Source organism: Carettochelys insculpta, chromosome 10 (assembly GCF_033958435.1).
Source record: "Carettochelys insculpta isolate YL-2023 chromosome 10, ASM3395843v1, whole genome shotgun sequence".
NCBI lineage: Eukaryota > Metazoa > Chordata > Testudines > Carettochelyidae > Carettochelys > Carettochelys insculpta.
Window position 1 is genome coordinate 44,711,102 of NC_134146.1, and position 23,558 is coordinate 44,734,659.

General features: G+C 39.1%; 1 protein-coding gene across 2 annotated transcripts in view; it reads right to left on the bottom strand.

Moving 5' to 3' along the window:
- Positions 1-913: 913 nt before the first annotated feature.
- DCUN1D1 (defective in cullin neddylation 1 domain containing 1) overlaps positions 914-23,558 on the bottom strand; it is a 28,645-nt gene continuing 6,000 nt past the window's right edge. Inside the window, exons 1-7 of one of the 2 annotated variants that reach the window (XM_075004462.1) lie at positions 16,185-16,234; positions 12,743-12,959; positions 7,823-7,991; positions 7,094-7,224; positions 5,290-5,372; positions 4,929-5,025; positions 914-3,423 (exon numbers count right to left, since the gene is read on the bottom strand). In XM_075004462.1, coding sequence (XP_074860563.1) covers positions 3,344-3,423; positions 4,929-5,025; positions 5,290-5,372; positions 7,094-7,224; positions 7,823-7,991; positions 12,743-12,917 — 735 coding nt within the window. In that variant the 5' untranslated portion in view covers positions 12,918-12,959; positions 16,185-16,234 and the 3' untranslated portion in view covers positions 914-3,343. Of the gene's footprint in view, positions 3,424-4,928; positions 5,026-5,289; positions 5,373-7,093; positions 7,225-7,822; positions 7,992-12,742; positions 12,960-16,184; positions 16,235-23,558 lie in introns of those variants that run through there. The other variant, XM_075004461.1, reaches the window with a different exon arrangement.

Below are 23,558 nucleotides of genomic sequence, written 5' to 3' on the forward strand. Positions count from 1 at the left end.
GAAATCTAACTTTCTTCCAAGTATGCCTTTTATTACATTTCTGCAGAGGTCAGATAAGCTAAAGGTACCCAGAGTTTAAAACCTAATGACAGTCAATATATCATGTTCAAATAAAATCTACAGAGACTTCTTGCAAAATTATATAAATAAGTGTGAATGACAAAATTTTATTAAACGTATTTTTAAAAAATTATATCTTTCTTAAATAAGGATTTCTCAGTAAGGATTTCATTGTAAAACAATTTTGAAGCAATTCATAAGTTACTTTATTTAATAACAGGTTGCTCAATAAAAAAGTCATTAACTTATATACTGTAGTCTTCAAACCAGCCAGTATTTAAACAAATGCACTGCATGTACTTATGGTATTGTCCATTACACACTAGTTAATATCAATGCAGCATAGCTGGACAAAAACAGCTCCATTTTGTAGTTGTAAACATTTAGATTAAGTGGCAGGCAAGATGATGCATCAGTTCTTAGAGCTTTCTTCCCCCCCCACCAAAAGCTTGCCATTTAGTGCACGTTTTATTCAGGCCATATGCCATATTTTTGAAAGTCTGGGAATAAGTTTTACAAACAATAGATTAAAACAATGCATGAGAAGATTTAGTCATGGCAATTTCACTGGAGCTTTATTGCCTCTGTTGGTAATGAGAGGGATTTGTAAGAAATTACATATGAATTTACAGAGATATGCAAATGATGTTCTTTAGTAAATATAATCTTGATATTGCATTTTATACCAGGGCATGTCTAATCTTGTACATTTGTAATGTATAGAAACACAGTTCACAAACTTTAAGTTTTCAACCCATTTTTGACATTTGGCAAAATGAAACTGACCCATTAAAGGGAGATCATCATCGAAATGAGGACTTAAGTACTTATGAATTAAAGCAATCCAAGTGTGTAACTGTTTGAATTCTTTTAAAAAAAAAAACCACACACATACACATATAAAGGAAAAACACATGGCCACATGTCTGAGCACTGTTCAATACAAAATATTTCCTGTAATCAGGCATTTATCCTTAGAATAACCACACAGTTAAATCAGGCTCGTTGTCAACTTTAAATCATTTGTTTTGTTAAATTCTAAGATGCCATTACAGCATGAATAAGCTCAACTTTTCTGCTACATAATTATCCAAAGCCTTATGTAATGTATTTTTGTTTATAATTACACAGTAATTATAAGTGCGTAGTACCAAACGGATGACAACACTATTTTGTTGAAAAGATCTTGCATTCATAAGGAATATTCTTTTAAAAAAAAACATGGCATTATGCCACTAACCAATATCAGACTTTTGTGAAGGTCATATCTGTATTGGGATAAAAGCTAATTAGAGCTCATCTCAAATCACAGCATACTTGAACTAATCAATCAATCTGAAACTGTACCAAACCCCTTAAGACATAAAACAACACGCATATACACCTTGTAAAGTTTTCATAATTCAAGTCCCCCATTTATATTTACAAAAACTGAAACAGGAAATACTGAAAGCAGCAAAACAAACAAAAAAACCCACACATTTTTGGCATAGCCAATTCCAGTAGCTGTCATAGAAATCTGCAACACATTTTGTAGAACTGTATTCTTGAAATAAATGCATGAATGGACTTTATTAAAGGGCACTGCTTATAGGAGAGCCTACCTTTTAGTCAAGTTCAAAGCACACAGGGTAAAAGTTTTTGCAGTATAATACTTCAATTCCTCTTAAAATCTTTTTAGCATCTGCATAAAAAGCGTACTGCTGTTTCAGTGCAAGTTCCACTTACTAATTTCAACAGTAATTACACCCTTAACATGGGACTGGCTGGAGTATTCAAATAAGTACCCTATTCCTAATAATTACTATAATCATTTTTTAGACATCCTAGTTTGACATTTTCTAGCTTGTTTTACCAAAGGTTTTATTTCAAGAAAACAATACCCTCTTCTTCATAAGTCAGAAACTGACGAGTGAGAAAGCCTTTTCAGGATGAAAGTAGTTCAAGGACTCCTGCAATGTTAAAAAGCACACAACAAGAGCAAATCCTGCTTTGAAGTGAAACCAGTTCCAATTTAGTTATATTCAGTGACACAAATAGAAGTAGTAGTGATCAACAAAATAACGTAGGGAAACAAAAGCAGCCAGTGTAGTATTCTGCATCTGATGTATTCTTGTTTAAGGAAGTTTTACTTTTAACATCTAACTGGTAACCACAGTGGCCTGTGGAAATCTCAGCAAAATAAGAAACTGAAAATGACAGGTTTTGTCCATAAAGGCAGTACCTATATATGTTGTAAAAATGTAACTTACATGGCCTGTGATAATCACTTCTAAACTCAGATTTGGATAAGATTTGCTACCTCCTCTTATAAAGCAGGTTCATTTGTTATTTCACACTGCAAACATCAAAAACCATGCCTGAATTTAAAATACTGTATTGTGTACAAAACATTAAGACACAAATTCAGTATATTGTTCAAGTTTTAGATTTCCTCAAAAATGAAAACACCTGCCTGGACAGACAAATAAGCATTTCAAAACTGTAATGAAATCTGATTTATTGGATAATAATCCAGAGAACATTGGATTCCATTATGCACGTAGCTTGTCTCAATGAAGCTTGCTGGAGGCTGACTATAATATTAAACCAAGGGTGCAATAAGTGCACAGTAGTTGTGTGGTACTTCAACCCTTTTCAAAGATACAATAAAACCTTCCATGCAGGCACCTAGATTTCCCAATATCAACATTCTTGTTTTTGTTGGTTGTTTCTACAATTGTTTTAATCAGATACTCAAAACTTAGGCAATACTGGTCATCTGCCATGAAAGAAAAAAAAAATATCGGCCCTGGTAAACTTAAATATATCACTCTTATAGGAAGTGCTATCGGTATAGTCTTTGCAACTAGCCCCAAGTGTATATTTAAGGAGTTTTAAAAAAATTCTGTTGTTGATCTGTATAATGCAGATGCCAAAAAATGGTTTGTCTCATGAAGACAGGATTGTGCTTTATGCAAAACCAGAAATCTCAAAATAATCATCATAAAGCTTCTAAGACTTTTGGGAGAGTAAGCAGAGGTGGTCCACAAAAATATGATGAAATCCACTGTGTTGGAATTTTAACTGGCAAAAGTGGTTCAGGCTAGAAGAGAAGCCCAAACCACCATTAGACGAATGAGTGATATGGTCCAAGATATATCCTTAAAGGTTTGTCTCAAACTTCAACCCTTACAGTGGAGGATTGGTCTTCAGTTCAGTCCAGCCAGCAGAAATTGACTGTGCAATTTTCTGATGTATTTATTTGTACAGTCTATGTACATTCTAGAAGAGTCCATTAGTGCTACACTGTCGTACTTTTTGTCCCAGCAATTTGAGGGCGTGCAAATTCCACAAAGTCATCAATAAGAACCGGCCATGCCCCTGAAAAGGAAAGAGCAAGCAACAGCTAATTAAAAAGAAATCAGAACAACAAATCCCACTTTTCCCCCCAAATGTGGAGCTATACAGTTTAAAAAAACCTTGTTAAATCAAAACAGATGCTTCACAAGTTATCTTTCCTATTAATGTTTTGAATGAATATTCTTCATTTGATTATGTTTCTTAAAATGAAAGATCCAGTTAATATCTCTTCCCTCAACTCAGACCTCTCCCATGACGACATACCATTTAAAGATGCACCCAATTTGTCAGATATCATGACACAACAATCATCTCTATTTTATTATTGGCCAAGAAAAGCTGGACAAAATCCTCCTTTCAGACCCAATCAAGATAACTGGCCTGTGCCCTGGGAATACAACAGCATAACCTCCACTACGCTCATCTGAGCTGGCTAAGCTAAATGGACACCAAAACTCCAATGTGGGTCTCCAGAATGGCGGTGAGCACTAAGGAATTCTAACAACTGCAAATAGCAAAAGTGCACACACCAACCCAACAGCAGAAAAGCACCAGAATAGTTACAGCCCACAATCTTTCATATTAGTGTGAAGTTCATGTGTATCTGAAATGAAAAAAATGCTGCTACTGCAGATAGTGTAGAGGACGGGTCTTAGAAGAAAACCCTGGAGATTCATTACCTGATGAAAATACAGGGCACTCAGTAATTATCCAGTTGTAAATACTGACCCCTTCATACATTTTTCATTCTGTGCATTCCCATCTTCACTTAATGTCTGAAATGCTGACAAATCAGTAATTGGTGGCTGAAGAATGTAATAAAGCTCCCCTGCTGAGAGCATCAGAAGCACAGAAGCCATGCAAAGAGATCGGAAGGATGGGAAATATCACTAGTTAATTTATTGGATGAGACAAGAATTGGGTGGATGAATTTACTGTCATTTACATATTGTAGACTTGAAGATAATTTAGTTTATACAGGAGAAAGTTGATTTTTGTGGGGCATGGAAGGAGCTGATGTTTTTAAAAAGTAACATGTTGGCTTTGGGGAAGTGCCAGCATAAGTATTTTTCACCTGTGCTAAGGGTATGTCTATATTTACCAGGAGATCAGTCCAGTTAGGGTCCATCTTCCAGAGTTTGATTTCGCAAGCCAAGGAAGGGATGCATGAAATCAAACTCTCAGGGCTTGATAATCAACCCTGGTGCTCCTCATTATTGCAAGGAGTAAGTGAGATTGACAAGAGAGTTTCAGATGGCCAAATAAGCCAGCTACGTAAATTGATCACAGCTACACTATTGTTGTAGCTAGAACTGCATAGCTAGGATTGACTTTCAGGTCTAGTGTAAGCCTGACTTAAGTTTTAGCTCTCATCAAATCCCAGAAAAAAAAAATCACATACTATTGTGCAGACATTCCGATTGTCAGTCACTAAACAGATATGCTGTCCCAGAGACACAGTGCTCAATGTTCTGTCCACAGAAACAGTCATTTTTCTGACACACAAAACAAAATGTAAATACTACCTTCCTCATCATAATTTGACATATCATCTGCTATCATTGTACTGAAGTCTAAAAGAAGGTTCCAGGTATCCTTAGGTATTGATCTTTTATGATGCTCCTATTCAGGAAAAAAAAATCTGAGTTTAAAAACCATGGACAAAAATATTCAATATTAAATTTCTGCATCTGTGCAAGTCACCCTAAACAATTTTTAAATGAATTGGCCAGAAATTGCAACATTTGTGCATTGAAAAAGAATGCTCTTTCAAAATAAGTTACATGATCTCTTTGAAATCTTAAATACACATGGATGCATCTTCCAAATGAAAAAAATAAAACGACTGCACTCCAATTTATATTATAAAAAAAATTTTGAACTTACCAATAAAAATTTGTTCCACAAGTCTAGGAACTTAAATCTTCCATTAAGTACTAAATTCCAGTAGGCAATGGCCATTTCTAAATCTGGAATATTAAAAATATAGAGAGAGACAAGATATATTTGGACTATATATTTTCTCTACAGATATTCTCCATCAAGTCTGATTGGACTATAAACTAAACTAAAGTTTATTTAAATAAAATTCGTTTTCATGCAAGAATGCTGTTAGGTTACTTCCAATTTTGTTATCATACTAATAAAAACTGAGGAAACTGGTGGTTTTGTATCAGATGACGTAACCCCCATAAATAGGTATGACCCTGGGACATAACAAGACCTGAATATGTATTTCAGTTTTCCAAATTAAGAATTACTCTGCCCAAAGCAAACAACAGATTTTTCAACTTCTTTTCAATATAACTTAGCAACTCAGTCCGAACTTTGTTCTACACATATATAACTGACTTCAAGAAGAATTCTACATTTTCTGGATTAGGCTACTTTAATCATAGTTAATCAAATACAATTCTCATAACCTAGTTTACTGTTTTATTTTTAGATTCAGCTTTGTTACAGATTTTAGAATTCCAAAACAGTCTTTTTCTTAGTGAGTAGTTCTCCCACTTCTCTTTTATGTTATGACTATCAAGTAAAAGGGGGATTATAAAGAGCATGGAGAGAGGCTGTTTTCAACCGTGACAGATGATGGAATGAAGAATGATGGTCTCAAGTTGCAGTGGGAGAGGTCTAGATTGAATATTAGTAAAAACTATTTCACCAGCAGGTTGGTGAAGCAGTGGAATAGGTTACCTACAGAAGTGGTGGAATCTCCATCCTTAGAGGTTTTTAAACCCCTTCTTGACAAAGCCTTGATTGGGGTAATTTAGTTGGGATTGGACCTGCTTTGATCAGGAGGTTGGACTTGATGGCCTCCTGAGGTCTCTTCCAACCTTATGATTCTATGATTCTAAGTGGGATGCAATGCAACAAAATTATGGAAACCATAATGTGTGTGAGTGTGCCACTAGGTTTTATAATCTGGAAATTGTCATCATTTCGCAATCCTTCAGATCAAGCAGGCCCTGAATTTTGCTTAAGATCCTGATTGTAGATGCAATGACATGAAAACCTAATGACTGGTATGTAGAAATTACTTCCTGATACCAGAATTGTAGTCTGCAAAGAGATTTACATGTATTTCTGATAGTATGAGAGACTTTGTACAAGTCTGTACCTGTGTTTCCTCTAATTTTTTCCATCTATGGGTGAAATAAATTTTGTTACGTTCACCAAGGCATGTGTAGATGTGTATCACCAGTAGAAACACATGCTGCCAGCTGTGAACACTCTGCTAATCAGCTGAATCTCTTCTGGGCGCTACCCAAGAACTCAGCTTATAGGGAACACTGGTCTGTTCCTAGAAATAAACCCATGTCTATCGTTGCAATTTAAGCTTTATATTTTTCTCTGATTGCTCACAGTCACAAATTGTGAAATTTTTAACATTTTTTAGCGTGAAATCTTAAATTGGAATTTTGCCCATACTCTGAAGGAAAGACTGCCCCCTCACATGTTTATAAACTGAGCATTTCAGTGTATAAAGATTCAGAAAACTTCTATAAATTTGAAAATCTGCCACTGACCTTCATCTTAGCTCTGACAGCTCTCTTTCACCACTGTGAATTAGATTTTTATCCCATAGCTAGTCTCACTGGGTTACAACAATAGTTTCACTTACTACAGTAAGCATTAGAGAGAGTTTCTGATATAACTATTGCAAGTGTTTACAATTAAGTATACATACCTAAACCCTTCTGTCCAGGATTCTTTGCAAAGTTGAAAGTAAACTGATAAAAATCCTTAAATCTTCCTGGCTCTTTTAATTCTTGTTCCATTTTAGGAATCTGGGCCTTTAGTTTTTCTATGCTGTCACATCTGTATTTTAAAAGCAAGTTTTTTGTGTATTATTCATTTTGTCAAAAGAACACACAAAATTTATTTTGAAAACCTTACCCTCAGTTACTTTACTACAGAAGGAATATGGAAACCAATTTCAGCAGGTCAGTAACTAGTCTGTTTTTGTAACAATTTCTGATGCTTTTTTTTTTCAATGTTTCTTCACACTGACATTTGAAGAAGCTGGCTGATCACAAATATCTGATTATCTAGAGGAATTGCAAGTCTATCCAAATGTTCCTAGAAAACATGCAGGGTAAAGAAATTACATTCCTATATAAATAGCCCCAAACGTTCCAGCCTGTGGGCCAAATTCTTTTTACTCACTCATTTTGTTGTAGCCAATGGGAATATCTGTATGTTTAATGCAAGGAGTATTTTGTCCTTTATTTGGGTTCACTTATAACTACTGCCAAATTTAGACAAGATGTACTTCTATATTCATAGAAGGCAGACAGAACACAAATTCTGAGAAGACATAATTTAGTACTGAATTGCTAGATATGGAAAAAAAATCAGTTCCAGCTTTCTCCAGTATGTTACACTGCTAAATTTCCTTTACCTGTAGCATACTTACCCTAATTCTGTCATCCCATCTATGAATTCCAGCTTTGAGAACTCACACTGTGTTGCAGCTCTGAATTTCCATGCAATGATCAATACACTAATGCTGGCTGGGTCAAGCGCTAGGTCATCACAAAATTGCTGTATACCATCTATGCCGATTTTATTTTCATCTTGAGGATCTTTGAAATACAATAATAAAGATTAAAAGCAAACATTAAAAGCTCCATGCTTCACGCATAAACAAAACACACCATCATGAAAACACATACATACACAAAAAACACCTTGGGAATAAGCCTATTAAAAGGGGACATTACCCATCTTTTAAAAGATATATACTTCAGATTCAATTTGTAAGAAAATGTTAAGGCTTGTGGCAGTTATTGGAATGTAAGCTCTGTTCAGTGACTTCATCTCTGTATACACTGAACAGCTACTGTAGGGATGGCAAACCAGTCAGGGATTAAGAGCCATGTTGATAAGAGTGCAAAGAGCCACACATTATATATTTATTTTTATCTATCTATCTAGATAGATAAAAATAAATACATTATACATGACTCAATGCCCTCCCCCAAAGCCAGGCATCCCAGCCTCCCCACTCTAACCCAATCCCTGCCCCCACCCCAAACCAGGCACCCCCAGCTCCCTGCTATAACCTTATTCCCCAACCTTTCCCCCAGAGCCAGGCACCCACAGACCACCCCCTTAGTTTTTTGGAATGTCATCTGAACATTACACCGCTTCCTCCATGTGAATTTTGCAGCACACTTATGCCAAAGTGTTTCAACCATTTGCCACTAAAGATGAAATTTTCAATATGAAAAGGGAAAATCACTCTTTACATGAACAACTTAACCCTGCCAATGTGAAAGTGGATGTTCTGGCTTTTTTAACAGTCTTCAAGACTCAATTCTCAACCTCAGCAAAGTGGCATGGCAAGCTTTGAGTGCTCCCCTGGATCTATTAATGCAGAGTATTTGTTTTCAATGTTGAACTGCATCACAGACAGCAAAAGGCTCAACAGGAGTGAGGATGCTTTGAAGAAAATATGTGAGCGTATGCAAGCTAGGATGTCTGGAAGCACTACTACCTCAGAGAGACTGAATACACATTTGTCATTAAAAAAGCTTCAGTTACACTGTAGTAAAATGTCTACGCTACAAAAGGTATTTCTGTTGCTCTCCTCCACGCTCCACTTTTCCCATTTTTTTTTTAAACCAAATTTCATCCTGCTTTTAATATTTGGAAAATAAAACAGTGAAACATTCCCAGATTCACCCCCCGCCCCACTAACAAAAAAATGAAAATGGAAAACACTAAGTCCTGGTAAGAGCAGTGCAAGTGCCCACTGGAAGCATATGTTTATGTCTAGGACACCCGTCTAATGCCCAGACACAGCACTGCAGGGGATGTTCCCTCTAGCCCTCCCTCTGCTGGCTACTTTCAGATGCACTAATTACTCCCAGTTCCTCCATGGTGTATTTTGTGACTTGACCTTTTGGCCAAGTCAGGTAAAAGTCTTGACCCTTTCTGGAATGGCAAGAACAAGTCCAAATAAAGATTAAAACAAGTCTTCAAACTAGCAGGCCCTCCATGCACTTCAGGCATCACAACAGCTCTTTTGTTGGATCTGTGCTGTAAAGCCCTAGGAAAGGGTTTGTATCTGTCAGAGAGATCTGCCTTCTCTGGATTCTCACCAAAAATGAGTACCTGTATAGCCTAGCTCTGCCTCCACTATCCAGCAAGCCATTAGTTACTTCCAAGGTGCAAAGCACTACTCGTTGGATGCCTTCCCTTACCCAGTTGCCAATAATCTTCCGATTTCCCACCCCAAGGTAGTAACTGTCCAGGTACTCTGTCCCTGTTAATGAACTTGGCCTTTCATTCCAGTTCCAGTTCTTCCTCTAAGTCTTGTAACCAGATGAAAAGTGTTTTGGTCATACAGGACATCTTAATAAAATTCTTTGTCTTACACATATGTTTCCAGGGCCTCTTCAGCAGTGGCTAACCTACCTTGGAATTACTAAACCTGTGTTCTCAACCCGTGTCTACACGAGCCCCTTCCTTTCGGAAGGGACATGTTAATGAGCGGGTTTGAAAGATGCTAGTAAGGTGCTGCAATGAATATGCAGTGCCTCATTAGCATAATGGCATCCACAGTGATTTGAACGTATGGCTTTTCGAATCGCACGCTGCCCGTCGAGATGGGACCTTCCAAAAGGACTTCCCAGTTTTCAAAAGCCCCTTCTTCCTGACACCAGATAGGAAGAAGGGGCTTTCGAAAACTGGGGGGGTGGTCCTTTCAGAAGGTCCCATCTCCACGGGTGGCGCGTGATTCGAAAGGCTGCACTTTTGAATCGCTGCGGCCACCATTATGCTAATGAGGCGCTGCATATTCATTGCAGCATTTCATTAGCATCTTTCGAACACACTCATTAACATGCCCCTTCCGAAAGGGCTTGTTCCGCCTTCTGCATTGCCTGGGTGGTGACAGATCAGACAGAATCCATGACCAGGGCAACTTCTCCCATTTCCTCACTCAGGATATTCAAGTCCCCTAAGTTTGCATAATTTAGTCTTTCTCCTACAGAGTCCTGTTCTTGAGTTCCAGAGATTGAGACCCCATTGTCCTATGGTTTCCCAATATACAGCACAGCTAGCACCCTTCTGAGTTACCGGTAACGATACTATTCATATGCCAGTCTCGTCCAATCCAGTTCCAGCTGTTGTTTTGCAGCCTTCTCTATTATTTTCTGTCACGATGCTTACACTTCGTCCAGCTCTGTTTGCCTTGTATAATTAGTTTGCCAGGACTTGTAACTGACTTGATGTCTCCTCTCCGAGTCTCTCAATCAGCTCTGCCCCCAGCCCATTGACTCCTCAAGTCCTCATCCTTGCAGTTGGGCCACGCAGCTCAACAACTAAATTCTGGTGACAGTCATTTGGCTGAAGACAATCAACTGACCTCATCAGTACTCTTTCCCATAAAAGGGCAGGATACTTGGCCAGTTTATGCCTACAGGAATGGACCCAGGGACCTATCTGACAATGCTGACACTCAGCTTGCTCCTCCAACCTTGTAGTTCTGTCTCTACCTCTGCTTTTTGGTACGTCCAAGTCTTCTAAGTACACATGAAACTTTCACTCGAAAATGCAGATCTGTTCTCACTATGAGAAGACTATTCCACAACCAGAATTAATCAGTCCTCCCATTTCTGTTCAGCCACTTCAGCAGTTACCTCCATAGTGAGGGAATATCTCAAGCCACCTTCAGTAACTGGGCAATCCTTTGTAATATTAACCAGCTGGCCACACCAGAAACAACAACTAGGTTCTATTGATGTACTGCTACCTCCTCTAATTTCTTGAGTACAGAATTGCATATGAACTTCTCTCTCCATGAGTCTCCCATGGTCAGGGTTCTCTCACATTGCTTTCCTCTGAAGATACCTTTAACTTACGGTTTTGCTCAGGTGGTTCAGCATTATCACCCTCCATGTAGGACCATGGCCTCATCAGAAGTTGTCTGAAGCCTCCAGAGCCAACTATGAGCCCACATAGGCAAGATCCTCAGGAACTCTTCTAAAAGTAGAAGATCCATTGTTTCGTCTAATGAGTTTGTGTTGGGCTGCAACCATAGTGTTGCCAGACCTCCTAAATGTACTGCCACGCTAAGGTGCATCCTCAAGGGAAAGACTCCATCTTAAACTGATGATAGTACACTTCTGAACCATGCCCCAGTTTATCCAGAATATCTTCTACTACTCTGCATGACTGTGCCTGCTTCCAGATAACATTTAATAGGTAGCCTGAGCTTCTCCCCAAAAGAACAAGGCTACTGAAGAGGGCTTACGTGTTATAATACTTTCCCTCTGAAAAATGTGTGCTAATCCCTCCGTCTACATCTGGGCCCAATTTTCCAGGCCCAGTATCAGTGTGGCTGAATTCTCTTCTGCCAAAACCACTTGGGTCTCGAAGGTCCACTTTTCCATACATTGCAGGAAATGTTCTTGCTGAGCCTGTCCAGCCTCTTGCTGTTGTTGCAGACCTTTTAGTAGGTATAGCAAAATAGCAGGTGTCTGCTCCTGCTGGGTGGTCATCATGCAGACTACATCTTCCATTGTCCCAAAACAAGGACTGTCTTAGCCTATACCTCTACTACGCCTTGCCTTAAACCAAGTTAGTACCCCCTCTCTCTCAGAGATTGGGGCTCCAAATTCTCCTTCTTGTATCACATGTAAGCAGGCGTCCTCAGCTCTCTGGCACTCCTAACTGTCCAGACACAGCATTGCAAGGAAGTTTGTTTCTTGCACCCCCTCTCTGCTGCCTATTTTCTTACCCTCAGACTGTTTCTACACAGGAAGTGGCATGCTAATACAGGGAGCAAAAGATGCTAATGAGGCACGGATGCAAATTCCCCGCACCTCATTAGCATAACGTCATGTGATTTGGAGTCCAGAAGACTGTTCTTCCAAACTCCAAAATGCCATGTAGAAGCACGGCCCCAGGGGGGGTCTTCCAGAAGGAAATCCTCCTTCCAGAGGCCCCTTCTTCCCAAAAATGCAAGGGTGGTGAGCTGGGCTACAGGGGGTTTGAACCGGGGCAGGGGGATTGAACTGGGCCACATGGGTCTGGGTAGTTTGAGTCAGGGCCTGGGGGAGCAGAATTTTGGAGTTGCGCTTAACTCGCATTAATGCTAGTGAAGCACAACTTGAAACCACGCATTTCGAGGGTTTACTGTAAATGTTATTTGTGCTTTTCTCAGCTGGGCTTGTATTATTAGTTAAACAAAAATTAGTGTGTATGACTATTTAACTTTGAGTAGAATAACCCAGCTATAAAAATACAATGCATATGGAATCTATAAATTAGAATCTGTAAATAAGATCATCTGTAAGGCATAATTGTTAGAAGTCACCTCACTCACCTTTGTATCTATTATATAGCTGTTCTAGCTTCTTTCTGTCCAATGATCCTTTAATGCTTTCTCGTATATAAAGTTCAGGATTTTGGAAAAAATTGTCTGTTGCAACATCTAACTTCCAGTCATTTTGAGACAGACAACTTACTGCAGTCTTCTCGCTAGATTGGGTGAAGATCATAAACTGACGAACTTTATCTTTCTGTGACGATTTCAACTTGTTCTAGTAAAATTAGAAAAGATAATACTGAGAAAAATACAGGTTATTAGCAAAAATACAAGAACCTGCAAATTTCATTCACAATATATTAAACTTCTCTCCAGTGTTGCCCTCAGTGCCCTGCCCTGAGGAGGAAATGTGGAGCGTCCACACACACAAGCACTCTCCATCAAAATAAGGGGCCAGCAAAGCCTGCGGATGGAGTCACGGGCTGGACTAGCCCTTCTGGGGCAAGAGCAAGCCACTCCTTTAAAGGGCCCCTCCCAGACACACACAGCCTGCACAGCACAAGGTCCACAGAGCCAACAACCAGTTGCAGACCCCGTGCACACAGCATGGACCCCCAGCTGCAGCAGCATGCCCCAGAATGCCCCATTCCATTAAAATGTTGACTAACTGGTTTGTGGATCTTGAGTGTTTTAATGTCTGTCTTGTGCCCGTTGACCCTTTGTCTAAGGGAGTTAGAAGTCTGTCCAATATACAAAGCATCTACTTAACTCAGTCTAATTCTTGATCTTCCCCCCCACCCCTCCACTCTCTGATTTGCTCACCTTGATTATCTTTTTCTGATTTGTCCTCCTTGCTTACTGTTTTTGGTTCTCTGTGTCTTAAATATTGAGTCTGTTCTGGTCTGGCTATGGCCTGAAGAAGTGGGTCTGTCCCACGAAAGCTCACCTAATAAACTATTTTGCTAGTCTTTAAAGTGCTACTTGACTGCTTTTTGTTTTGATAGTGTATAGACTAGCACGGCTTACTCTCTGTCACTAGGCAATGTGTGATCTGGATTCTGGGATTATGCTTTTTTTTGGGGGGCGGGGAGGACATGACTAAAGATTGCTTAATATTTCAAATAGGCATTTTTACCTGAAGTACATTACAAAAAATATTACCCCAATTGTTAGCCCAGAAGCCCTGGGCTAACGGCTGCTGCACATGGCAACCACAGAGCCCTGCAGGGGCTGGACAGAGCGTCTCTCAACCCCTTAGCTGATGGCCACCCTGGAGGACCCTGCTATTTCGATGTAGCAGGACGCGGATCGTCTACACATGCCCTACTTCGACGATGAACGTTGAAGTAGGGCACTATTCCCATCTTCAGATAGGAATAGCGATTTTGATGTCTTGCCACCTAAAGTCGATTTCAATGTCGAAATAGCGCATGGCGTGTGTAGACGCAACGCGTGTTATTTCAATGTTGTGCCAGCTACTTTGAAGTAGCTGGCTAGTATAGATGCACCCATTGTGGCTGGTCCTCTAGGAGTGCACACAATCAACACTGTGTGCACCATAATCTTTACTTGAAGAAGTTAGAAGGGTCTTCAGAATTCTAAACCCCTTGTGCCAGGGTACCCTCAAATCCAGGTCCTCCATGTAATGGCAGAACTGTCAAACTGAATCATCACACAAATCCACTAGCCCACCATTCAAAAAGCATTAAAACAGACAATAATATCTGAACATGCAATAAACTGCAGTAATGACGGTGTAACGTGTACACGCAGTTCCTATTTAAAAGGCTGATCTTCTAAAACCTATCTTGCCTAGAAGATATTGAGTTCTCTGCTTACAGCTACAGCAATTTTTAGTGTTATGCATGCTAAAAAAAAAAAAAATTAGTGGAAATGCATGAAATTTAATTGTTTTGTAATCTGAAGAACTCATATTCCTCATGCAACCCTCCCTCTCCCCCACACAACACAGATGCTAACAGGCTAGTTTGCAAATTCAATTTAGATACTGCAAATATTTAAAAATATGAACGCTGATAACTGAAACATGAAATATCTTCAAACATTTATATGGTGCTTTTTGTTTTCAAAGTCAACTAACCTATGTAATTTCCATAATAATTTTGTGAAGTAGGTATTGGCTCTATTTTATAGTAGAAATTGAGACTCAAAAAGGTGAGGCAAAGTTGCCTTAATCCATACAGTGATAAAACTTATGCAGTTTAAAAAAAAAAAAAACTGCAGTAATGAGTCTCAGAATCAGGATCAACTGACTCAAGCTCATAAGACTTGGGTTAAAGTGGTAAAAATAGCCAAAAAGACATCTGGGTTTGGGCTGGAGCCCAGATGTCTTCAATGCTATTTTTAGCTCCACAGAACAAGCCCTGCAAAATCACAACTGTTAATCCAGATTCCAAGACTTGCTATTGTGGGTCTGCAGTCATGCAACCCCAAGCCCAACACACAGACAGTGTACCTAGGGTCAGAATGAGAATTATGCTTATACCAGACTACATCTACACGTAGGTCCAAAATTAAATTAATTTCTTGAGTCCAGTAATTTACTAGGCAATCAAAACAAAAAGCAGTCAAGTAGCACTTTAAAGACTAGCAAAATAGTTTACTAGGTGAGCTTTCATGGGACAGACCCACTTCTTCAGACCATAGCCAGACCAGATCAGACTCAATATTTAAGACACAGAGAACCAAAAACAGTAAGCAAGGAGGACAAATCAGAAAAAGATAATCAAGGTGAGCAAATCAGAGAGTGGAGGGGTGGGGGGGGGAAGATCAAGAATTAGATTGAGCCAAGTATGCAGACGAGCCCCTATAGTGACTCAGAAAGTTCCCATCACGATTTAAACCATGTGTTAATGTGCCGAATTTGAATATAAATGTCAGCTCATCCACTTCTCTTTCTAAAACGGAGCGATAATGTCTCTTCAGTAACACACATACCTTGAGGTCATTGACAGAATGCCCCATTCCATTAAAATGTTGACTAACTGGTTTGTGGATCTTGAGTGTTTTAATGTCTGTCTTGTGCCCGTTGACCCTTTGTCTAAGGGAGTTAGAAGTCTGTCCAATATACAAAGCATCTACTTAACTCAGTCTAATTCTTGATCTTCCCCCCCACCCCTCCACTCTCTGATTTGCTCACCTTGATTATCTTTTTCTGATTTGTCCTCCTTGCTTACTGTTTTTGGTTCTCTGTGTCTTAAATATTGAGTCTGTTCTGGTCTGGCTATGGCCTGAAGAAGTGGGTCTGTCCCACGAAAGCTCACCTAATAAACTATTTTGCTAGTCTTTAAAGTGCTACTTGACTGCTTTTTGTTTTGATAGTGTATAGACTAGCACGGCTTACTCTCTGTCACTAGGCAATGTGTGATCTGGATTCTGGGATTATGCTTTTTTTTGGGGGGCGGGGAGGACATGACTAAAGATTGCTTAATATTTCAAATAGGCATTTTTACCTGAAGTACATTACAAAAAATATTACCCCAATTGTTATTAATCCAAACAGGGTGTCTTCCAGTCATGCCATTGAACCTGAATCCAATTAAAAAACCCGTCAACATTTTCAAAGCAGTGATGCATCCTAATCAATATACTGAAGTGTACTAAAAAAGGGTTCTAAGAAATAAATAATTCAGCTATAAAGCTTTATAAATTTATATTTGTATTCCCAAATGGATATGAATTAACCTTAGACTAAGAATGAACATTTTAAAAGGAGTAGGAACAGAAACCCAATTCCAAAGTAGATTTGTGTCCAATTACATAGTTTTAGGAAGTACAACTACAGCTTCAAATTCTAAATTAATCTAGCTCCAAAATCAGATCCAGTTTAATGGTTCTCAACAACTCGAGTGCATGACATGAACAGCCAATACTCAATACATTAATGGAGGGAGTTAATGTAAATTTGCAGCTTTGGTACAGGTTTAACCTCTCTAGTCCAGTATTCTTGGAACCTGACTGTGCTGAACTAGAGCATTTGCAGAACTATGATGAGCTTAGGCACTCATGATGTACATTTAAGCTCAAAAAATAATGCTTCTTTGACTTCAGAAATTTTGTAGTTTAGCTATTTTTCATAGTTAACAAAATGGTAAATACAGAGTATGCTGCTTTATTATCTCTCAGATGTATATAAAATTTTGCCTTAAAACAACTTTCCCATATTTTGCTCCTTTTCCTGCAATGTATGGAAACTTACAGCAACAGTTGTGGACAGAGATCAATCCATCTGAATAGGTACAGCCCAGATAACAGTAGAGTGCCAAACTGGTAAGTATCTCCTGGGAGCCGGCAGGAACCCTCAACTACTGAAATTAGGAGTTGCGGAAGCTTAGCACCTCACAGGAAACAGCCAGTGCCATCTAATACTGGGCTCAACGTTTCACTTATTCATGCTGAGCACAACGAAGAGGGATTACTTCTGGGGGTAAATATGCTTTTTATATCCTTTCTGGAAAAACAGAGCTACACTACTTTGTAATACTACACATAAAATATTCTTGTGGAAAGTACTGAACAAAATCCTAGAAACCAAGATGGCAACTCCAAAAATGTGCATTCCTCCCTTCCCATGAGCAACACCAGGAAAGGTTATGGGCATCTGCCCATCAATTCAAGCTGCAATCCTGCAACTAACACCCCTCAGTCAGGCCAATGTTACCCTATGGAGTCAATTACAAGATTCAGCCATCAGTCTACAAGCTCTTCAGGACTGGAGTCTTTATTCACTAAGTACAGTACCATGTACACTTATTATTTTAACATTTGTATTTCTAAGTCAAATTATATTTTTAAATACAAAAAAATCATAGGGAAGATCGTCTGCATGGTCAGCACAACAAAATCCTGTATGGTTTGATGTAAAATTCCAAAGATGATATAAAAAGCAGAGAGAGATCACGGAAGCATAGAAAGGGCTTCAACAGGGATACGGTCAATCGCACAAAAAGGTAAACAGACAGTTTAAATTATAAACAAAAGAAAACAGCAGTACACACAGAGTAGCTTAAATTGATTTTATTGTATAGTTCTCATATCTGCCAATGTGTTGCAATCATTCAGAATTTTTTTTTTTTAGATAAATGTCAGTAACAATACAATGTCTTAAAAGAAAATTTTAACAACTAAGGGTCAGGCAAATAATATATACATATACACAGCACAGTGTAATATATTGGGAACTGGAACTCATTTTACCATATAAACAAAACCAAGTTTCAATTTATCTGACCCATGTTCTCCCTTATAGGCTAGTGGAGCCTTTCTGTAAAAGCTTTAATGTACATCAGACACTTTGTTTGCAATGACTGGACAACCCTCCCAGGGCCTGCTGATGGTAGATTGCAAGAAATAAGATTATTGCCAAGTTTTTGATATCCTCTTGCAATTTACATTTTGTTTCACTAAAAATAAGCCACACCTCAAGTGGCAAGAGGCTCCAAAGCATACTACACTTTTCAGAAGTATTTCCTGAAGCTGACTTTCAGGAGATTATTTTAAAATGTTCAGTAGAGCCTACCATACCCTACACAGCCTTATATACTGTATTTAACTATTGACAGATACCGTCATTGCAACTGCAGTGTAAGGTGCCCCAATTCAGGTTAGCTAACATACCTCAATTTGAAGGGAACAGTTTAGTAAAATGAAGTCAGTTAAACAAGTCTATCTGCTATCATTGTTGTAATTAAAAATGACAAGGAAAAGTGAGAAGAACAAGGAAATTGTAGGGAAGCTAAATGAATTCTTTGTGTTGGTCTTCATTAATGAGGACGAGGACCTATTCTTTTAGGGGAAAAAATCTGAAGTACACACATTAACAGGTCAGTATAAGTAGTATTTACAGGGGTCTGCAACATGTGGCTCTGGAGCCACACGTGGTTCTTTAAGGTCTTCTTTGTGGCTCCCAATGCTATAATTGCAAAGTAAAAAAAAAAAAAAAACTGATTATTTTTGATAAATGGTAAACGTCTAAATGCCCAGAAAATGAACTCCTCATATCTAAATTGCAAATGATATGTGACCTTGAAGCAATGGATAACTCCCCTTCAGTATATGGAGTGCACTGCGGGATAAGATACTGTAGCTGCATTTTGATTGTGTTGCTAATAAACTCTTGCTTTTGAAAAGGAAAAGGAAGGTTGAGACATTCCTGCTGTGAAGTGCAGCACTCATTTTAAAGAAAGAAAACAAATTAAATAGTTACAAAAGTACTGTTTGACTTTATTAAGAACTGTCTCACATTCACCTACATTATCAAAACAAAAAGCAGTCAAGTAGCACTTTAAAGACTAGCAAAATAGTTTATTAGGTGAGCTTTCGTGGGACAGACCCACTTCTTCAGACCATAGCCAGACCAGAACAGACTCAATATTTAAGACACAGAGAACCAAAAACAGTAAGCAAGGAGGACAAATCAGAAAAAGATAATCAAGGTGAGCAAATCAGAGAGTGGAGGGGTGGGGGGGAAGATCAAGAATTAGATTGAGCCAAGTATGCAGACGAGCCCCTATAGTGACTCAGAAAGTTCCCATCACGATTTAAACCATGTGTTAATGTGCCGAATTTGAATATAAATGTCAGCTCATCCACTTCTCTTTCTAAAACTGAGCGATAATGTCTCTTCAGTAACACACATACCTTGAGGTCATTGACAGAATGCCCCATTCCATTAAAATGTTGACTAACTGGTTTGTGGAGCTGGAGTGTTTTGATGTCTGTTTTGTGCCTGTTGACCCTTTGTCTAAGGGAGTTAGAAGCTTTTTGTTTTGATAGTGTATAGACTAGCACGGCTTACTCTCTGTTACTATTCAACATGCAAGGCTCTACATTTAGCCATTTGGAATGGAGATCCATCAACTACATGAAAAAAACTCGCCCAGATCCAGACAGACATCATCTTTCTCTCCAAATGCAAAAAAATGGACTGTTCTGGTCTGGCTATGGTCTGAAGAAGTGGGTCTGTCCCACGAAAGCTCACCTAATAAACTATTTTGCTAGTCTTTAAAGTGCTACTTGACTGCTTTTTGTTTTGATAATTAATAAACTGTAATAAGTCACTATGAAGAGATGGTATTGACACAAGGCTTCTGAAGCCACTCAAAGAAATTGAAGAATTATTAACTGTATCATAACATATCACTGAAACAAACATCTGTACCAGATGACTGGAAAATAATGCCAATTTTTAAAAAGAGCTCCAAAGGTGAAGCTGATAATTATAAGCCATTGAACCTAACTTTAGAATTAGGCAAATTGGTAGAACCTATATCAAAAAACAGAATTATGAGACCAATGTATACCGTCGTTTGGGGAAGAGTCAACACTGCTTTTATGAAAGGAAATCATGCCTCACCAATCTATTAAAAATCTTTGGATCATGTGGATAAGCGTAATCTAGTCCAGATAGCATACCTGGATTTTCCAAAAGCCTTTGGTAAATTCTCTTACCAAAGGCTTTTAAGGATAACTAAATAGCCATTGGCTAACAAAGAAGGTCCTCTAATGGATCAGTAGTTGGTTTAAAATATAGGAGACATTGGTTTAGAATAAATGACCAATTTTCACAATGGAGAGTTAAATAGCAGGGCCCACCAAGGATATGTACTTGAGACATGTGCTATTCAATATCATTTAGCAATCTTGAAAAGCAAGTGAACAATGATGTGGCAAAGTTTGCAGGTGATACAAAATTACTGAAGATAGCTAAGTCCAAAGCTGACTCAGATGAGCTACACGGAAATCGCATACAACTGGGTGATCAGGCAACAAAATGGCAGATGAAAATCAAGACTGATAAGTACCAAAGTAATGTATATTAGCCATTACCATTCAAGTAAGATCTTGGAATCATTATGGGTAGTTCTCTGGAAACTTCAGTTCAATGCAAAGCAGCAGTAAAAAGGCTGGCAATAATATTTGCAAACTCACAGATGCTAAGAGAGGTCTCAGAAGACTCAAAGGACTAATATAGTGTCCATCTTTAAATGGGGGAAAAGGAAGAGCCAGGGAACTACAGACCAGTCAGCCTGACCCTGATACCTGGGAAGCTACAAGGACAATGTATAAAACACCCAGTTTCCAAATGCCTAGAGAATTAAGAGGTAATTGCTTGCAGCTAACAGATTTAGTAAGGACAAATCATGCCAAAATATCTTGCTTTCCTTCTTTAACAGGGTAACTGGTTTGGTGGTTAGGGAGAATGCACTGGGCATAATATACCTAAAAATCAGCAAGGCTTTTGGAAGTTAAAAGAATATTATGTGGTACTGTAAAGGGGAGAAATGTGGGCTCTGTCGATATATAATTGGTTAAGCAACTAGAAAAAAAAAGGAGTAACAATTAATATAATGATGTTAGATTGGAGGAAGCTCTCAAGTGGGGTTCTACAGGGATCTATCCTGGGTCCAGTGTTCTTTAGCATCTTTATAAATGAAGGTTTAACACACACAATAAGAACGGCCATACTGGGTCAGACCAAAGGTCCATCCAGCCCAGCGTCCCATCTGCTGACGGTGGCCAATGCCAGGTGTCCCAGAGAAGGAGAACAGAAGACAATGATCAAGTGATTTATCTCCTGCCATCCATCTCCTGCCCTTGTTCTGATGGCTAGGGCACCATACTTTATCCCTGGCTAATAGCCATTTATGGACCTAACCTGCAAAAATTTATCAAGCTCTTTTTTAAACCCTAATAGAGTCCTGGCCTTCACAGCCTCCTCGGGCAAGGAGTTCCACAGGTTGACTGTGCGCTGTGTGAAGAAAAATTTCCTTTTATTAGTTTTGAACCTACTACCCATCGATTTCATTTGGTGTCCCCTAGTTCTTGTCTTATGGGAAAAGGTAAATAATTTTTCTATCTTCACTTTCTCCACACCATTCATGATTTTATATACCTCTATCATATCGCCCCTCAATCGCCTCTTTTCCAAACTGAAAAGTCCCAGTCTCTCTAGCCTCTCCCCATATGGGACCCATTCCAAGCCCCTAATCATCTTAGTCGCCCTTTTCTGAACCTTTTCTAATGCCAATATATCTTTTTTGAGGTGAGAAGACCACATCTGCACGCAGTACTCAAGATGTGGGCGTACCATAGTTTTATATAGGGGAAGTACGATATCTTTTGTCTTATTATCGATCCCTTTTTTAATAATTTCTAACATCCTATTTGCTTTACTAACTGCCGCTGCACACTGCGTGGATGTCTTCAGAGAACTATCCACTATAACTCCAAGATCCCTTTCCTGATCTGTCGTAGCTAAATTTGACCCCATCATGTAGTACGTGTAATTTGGGTTATTTTTTCCAACATGCATTACCTTATACTTACCCACATTAAATTTCATTTGCCATTTTGCTGCCCAATCACTCAGTTTGCTGAGATCTTTTTGTAGTTCTTCACAATCCCTTTTGGTTTTGACTGTCCTGAACAACTTGGTGTCATCTGCAAACTTTGCCACCTCACTGCTTACCTCATTTTCTAGATCATTGATGAACAAGTTAAACAGGATCGGTCCCAGGACTGACCCCTGGGGAACACCACTAGTTACCCTCCTCCATTGTGAAAATTTACCATTTATTCCCACCCTTTGTTTTCTGTCTTTTAACCAATTCCCGATCCATGAAAGGATCTTTCCTCCTATCCCATGACCACCTAATTTACATAAAAGCCATTGGTGTGGGACCGTGTCAAAGGCTTTCTGGAAATACTAGAAAATAGAAAATACTTTCTGGAAATACTAGAAAATACTGTTTACATACCACTTGTTTAGCCTGTGGAATTCATTGCCAGGGAACACTGTGATTACCAAAACTATAAATGGTTTCTAAAAACTAAGTAAGCTCATGCTGGATAGTCCATCTATAGCTATTAGTATTGATCAGGGATGTAACCCATGCCTCAGGTGATGCTAATCTCTGACTGCCTGAAGCCAGGAGGGGAGGACAAGGATGAATCTGTCCAAAACTGCCCTGTTCTATACATGACTGCCAAGCTCTGGTAATGACCACTGTCAAAGAAGGGATACAGGGTGGGTGGACCACTGGTCCTATCCTGTCTGACAATTCTTCATCCTTTACGTAACTCCCCCTCCTTCTCCTCCTCCCTTCCCCATTCAAACAAACCACAGGCAGCATGTCTTCTTATGTGTTTATATAGTCCTCTGCACCATGGGAGCTCAGATCTTAATTGCTTTTGGAAAGCTATGGAAATACAAATAACTTAAAAAATAGTTGACACAACCAGCCACTCACCATAACCCTCATTTCAGACAAACACAAACACATAATAGCTAGATGACTATAAAAAGATGAGGGGTTCTGCTGTCCAACAGTAAAGTAAAATGGAGAAGCCAACACTCCTTCTATACTGCTTAGAAAGGGAAAGTGGATTTCTTTCCAGTATGCTGTCCCTGTAGGTTCCTCAGAGGCTGCGTGTAGTCTAGTTACCATCTAAACAGTTTGAAGAACAGCCCCCCCTACACACACACACCCAATCCTTCTAGCTTCCAGAAGTAGGCTGGGTCTACACTCATTGCAGAAGATTGAATGCTTAGGTTCAATCTTCCAGGGTGCCATTTTGCGCATGCGCGCAACAGTGTGTTCCGGGATCAATGTTGACTCCGGAACTCCTTGCCGCCAGCAAGTATTAAGGAATGCCGACTGGGGGAGCTCTCCTGTCAGCATTCTCCCATGAAGACAGGGACAAATACTGATGGCTGCTAAATCGATTTTTGGTACACAATTGGCATATCTAAAATTGTATAGCAGCCATCGATATTCAAGATAAATGTAGACCCAGCCCTGGGGAGTACTTGTTTGGTTACCATCTCCCCCAGTCCGTCCTCCTGGGACAC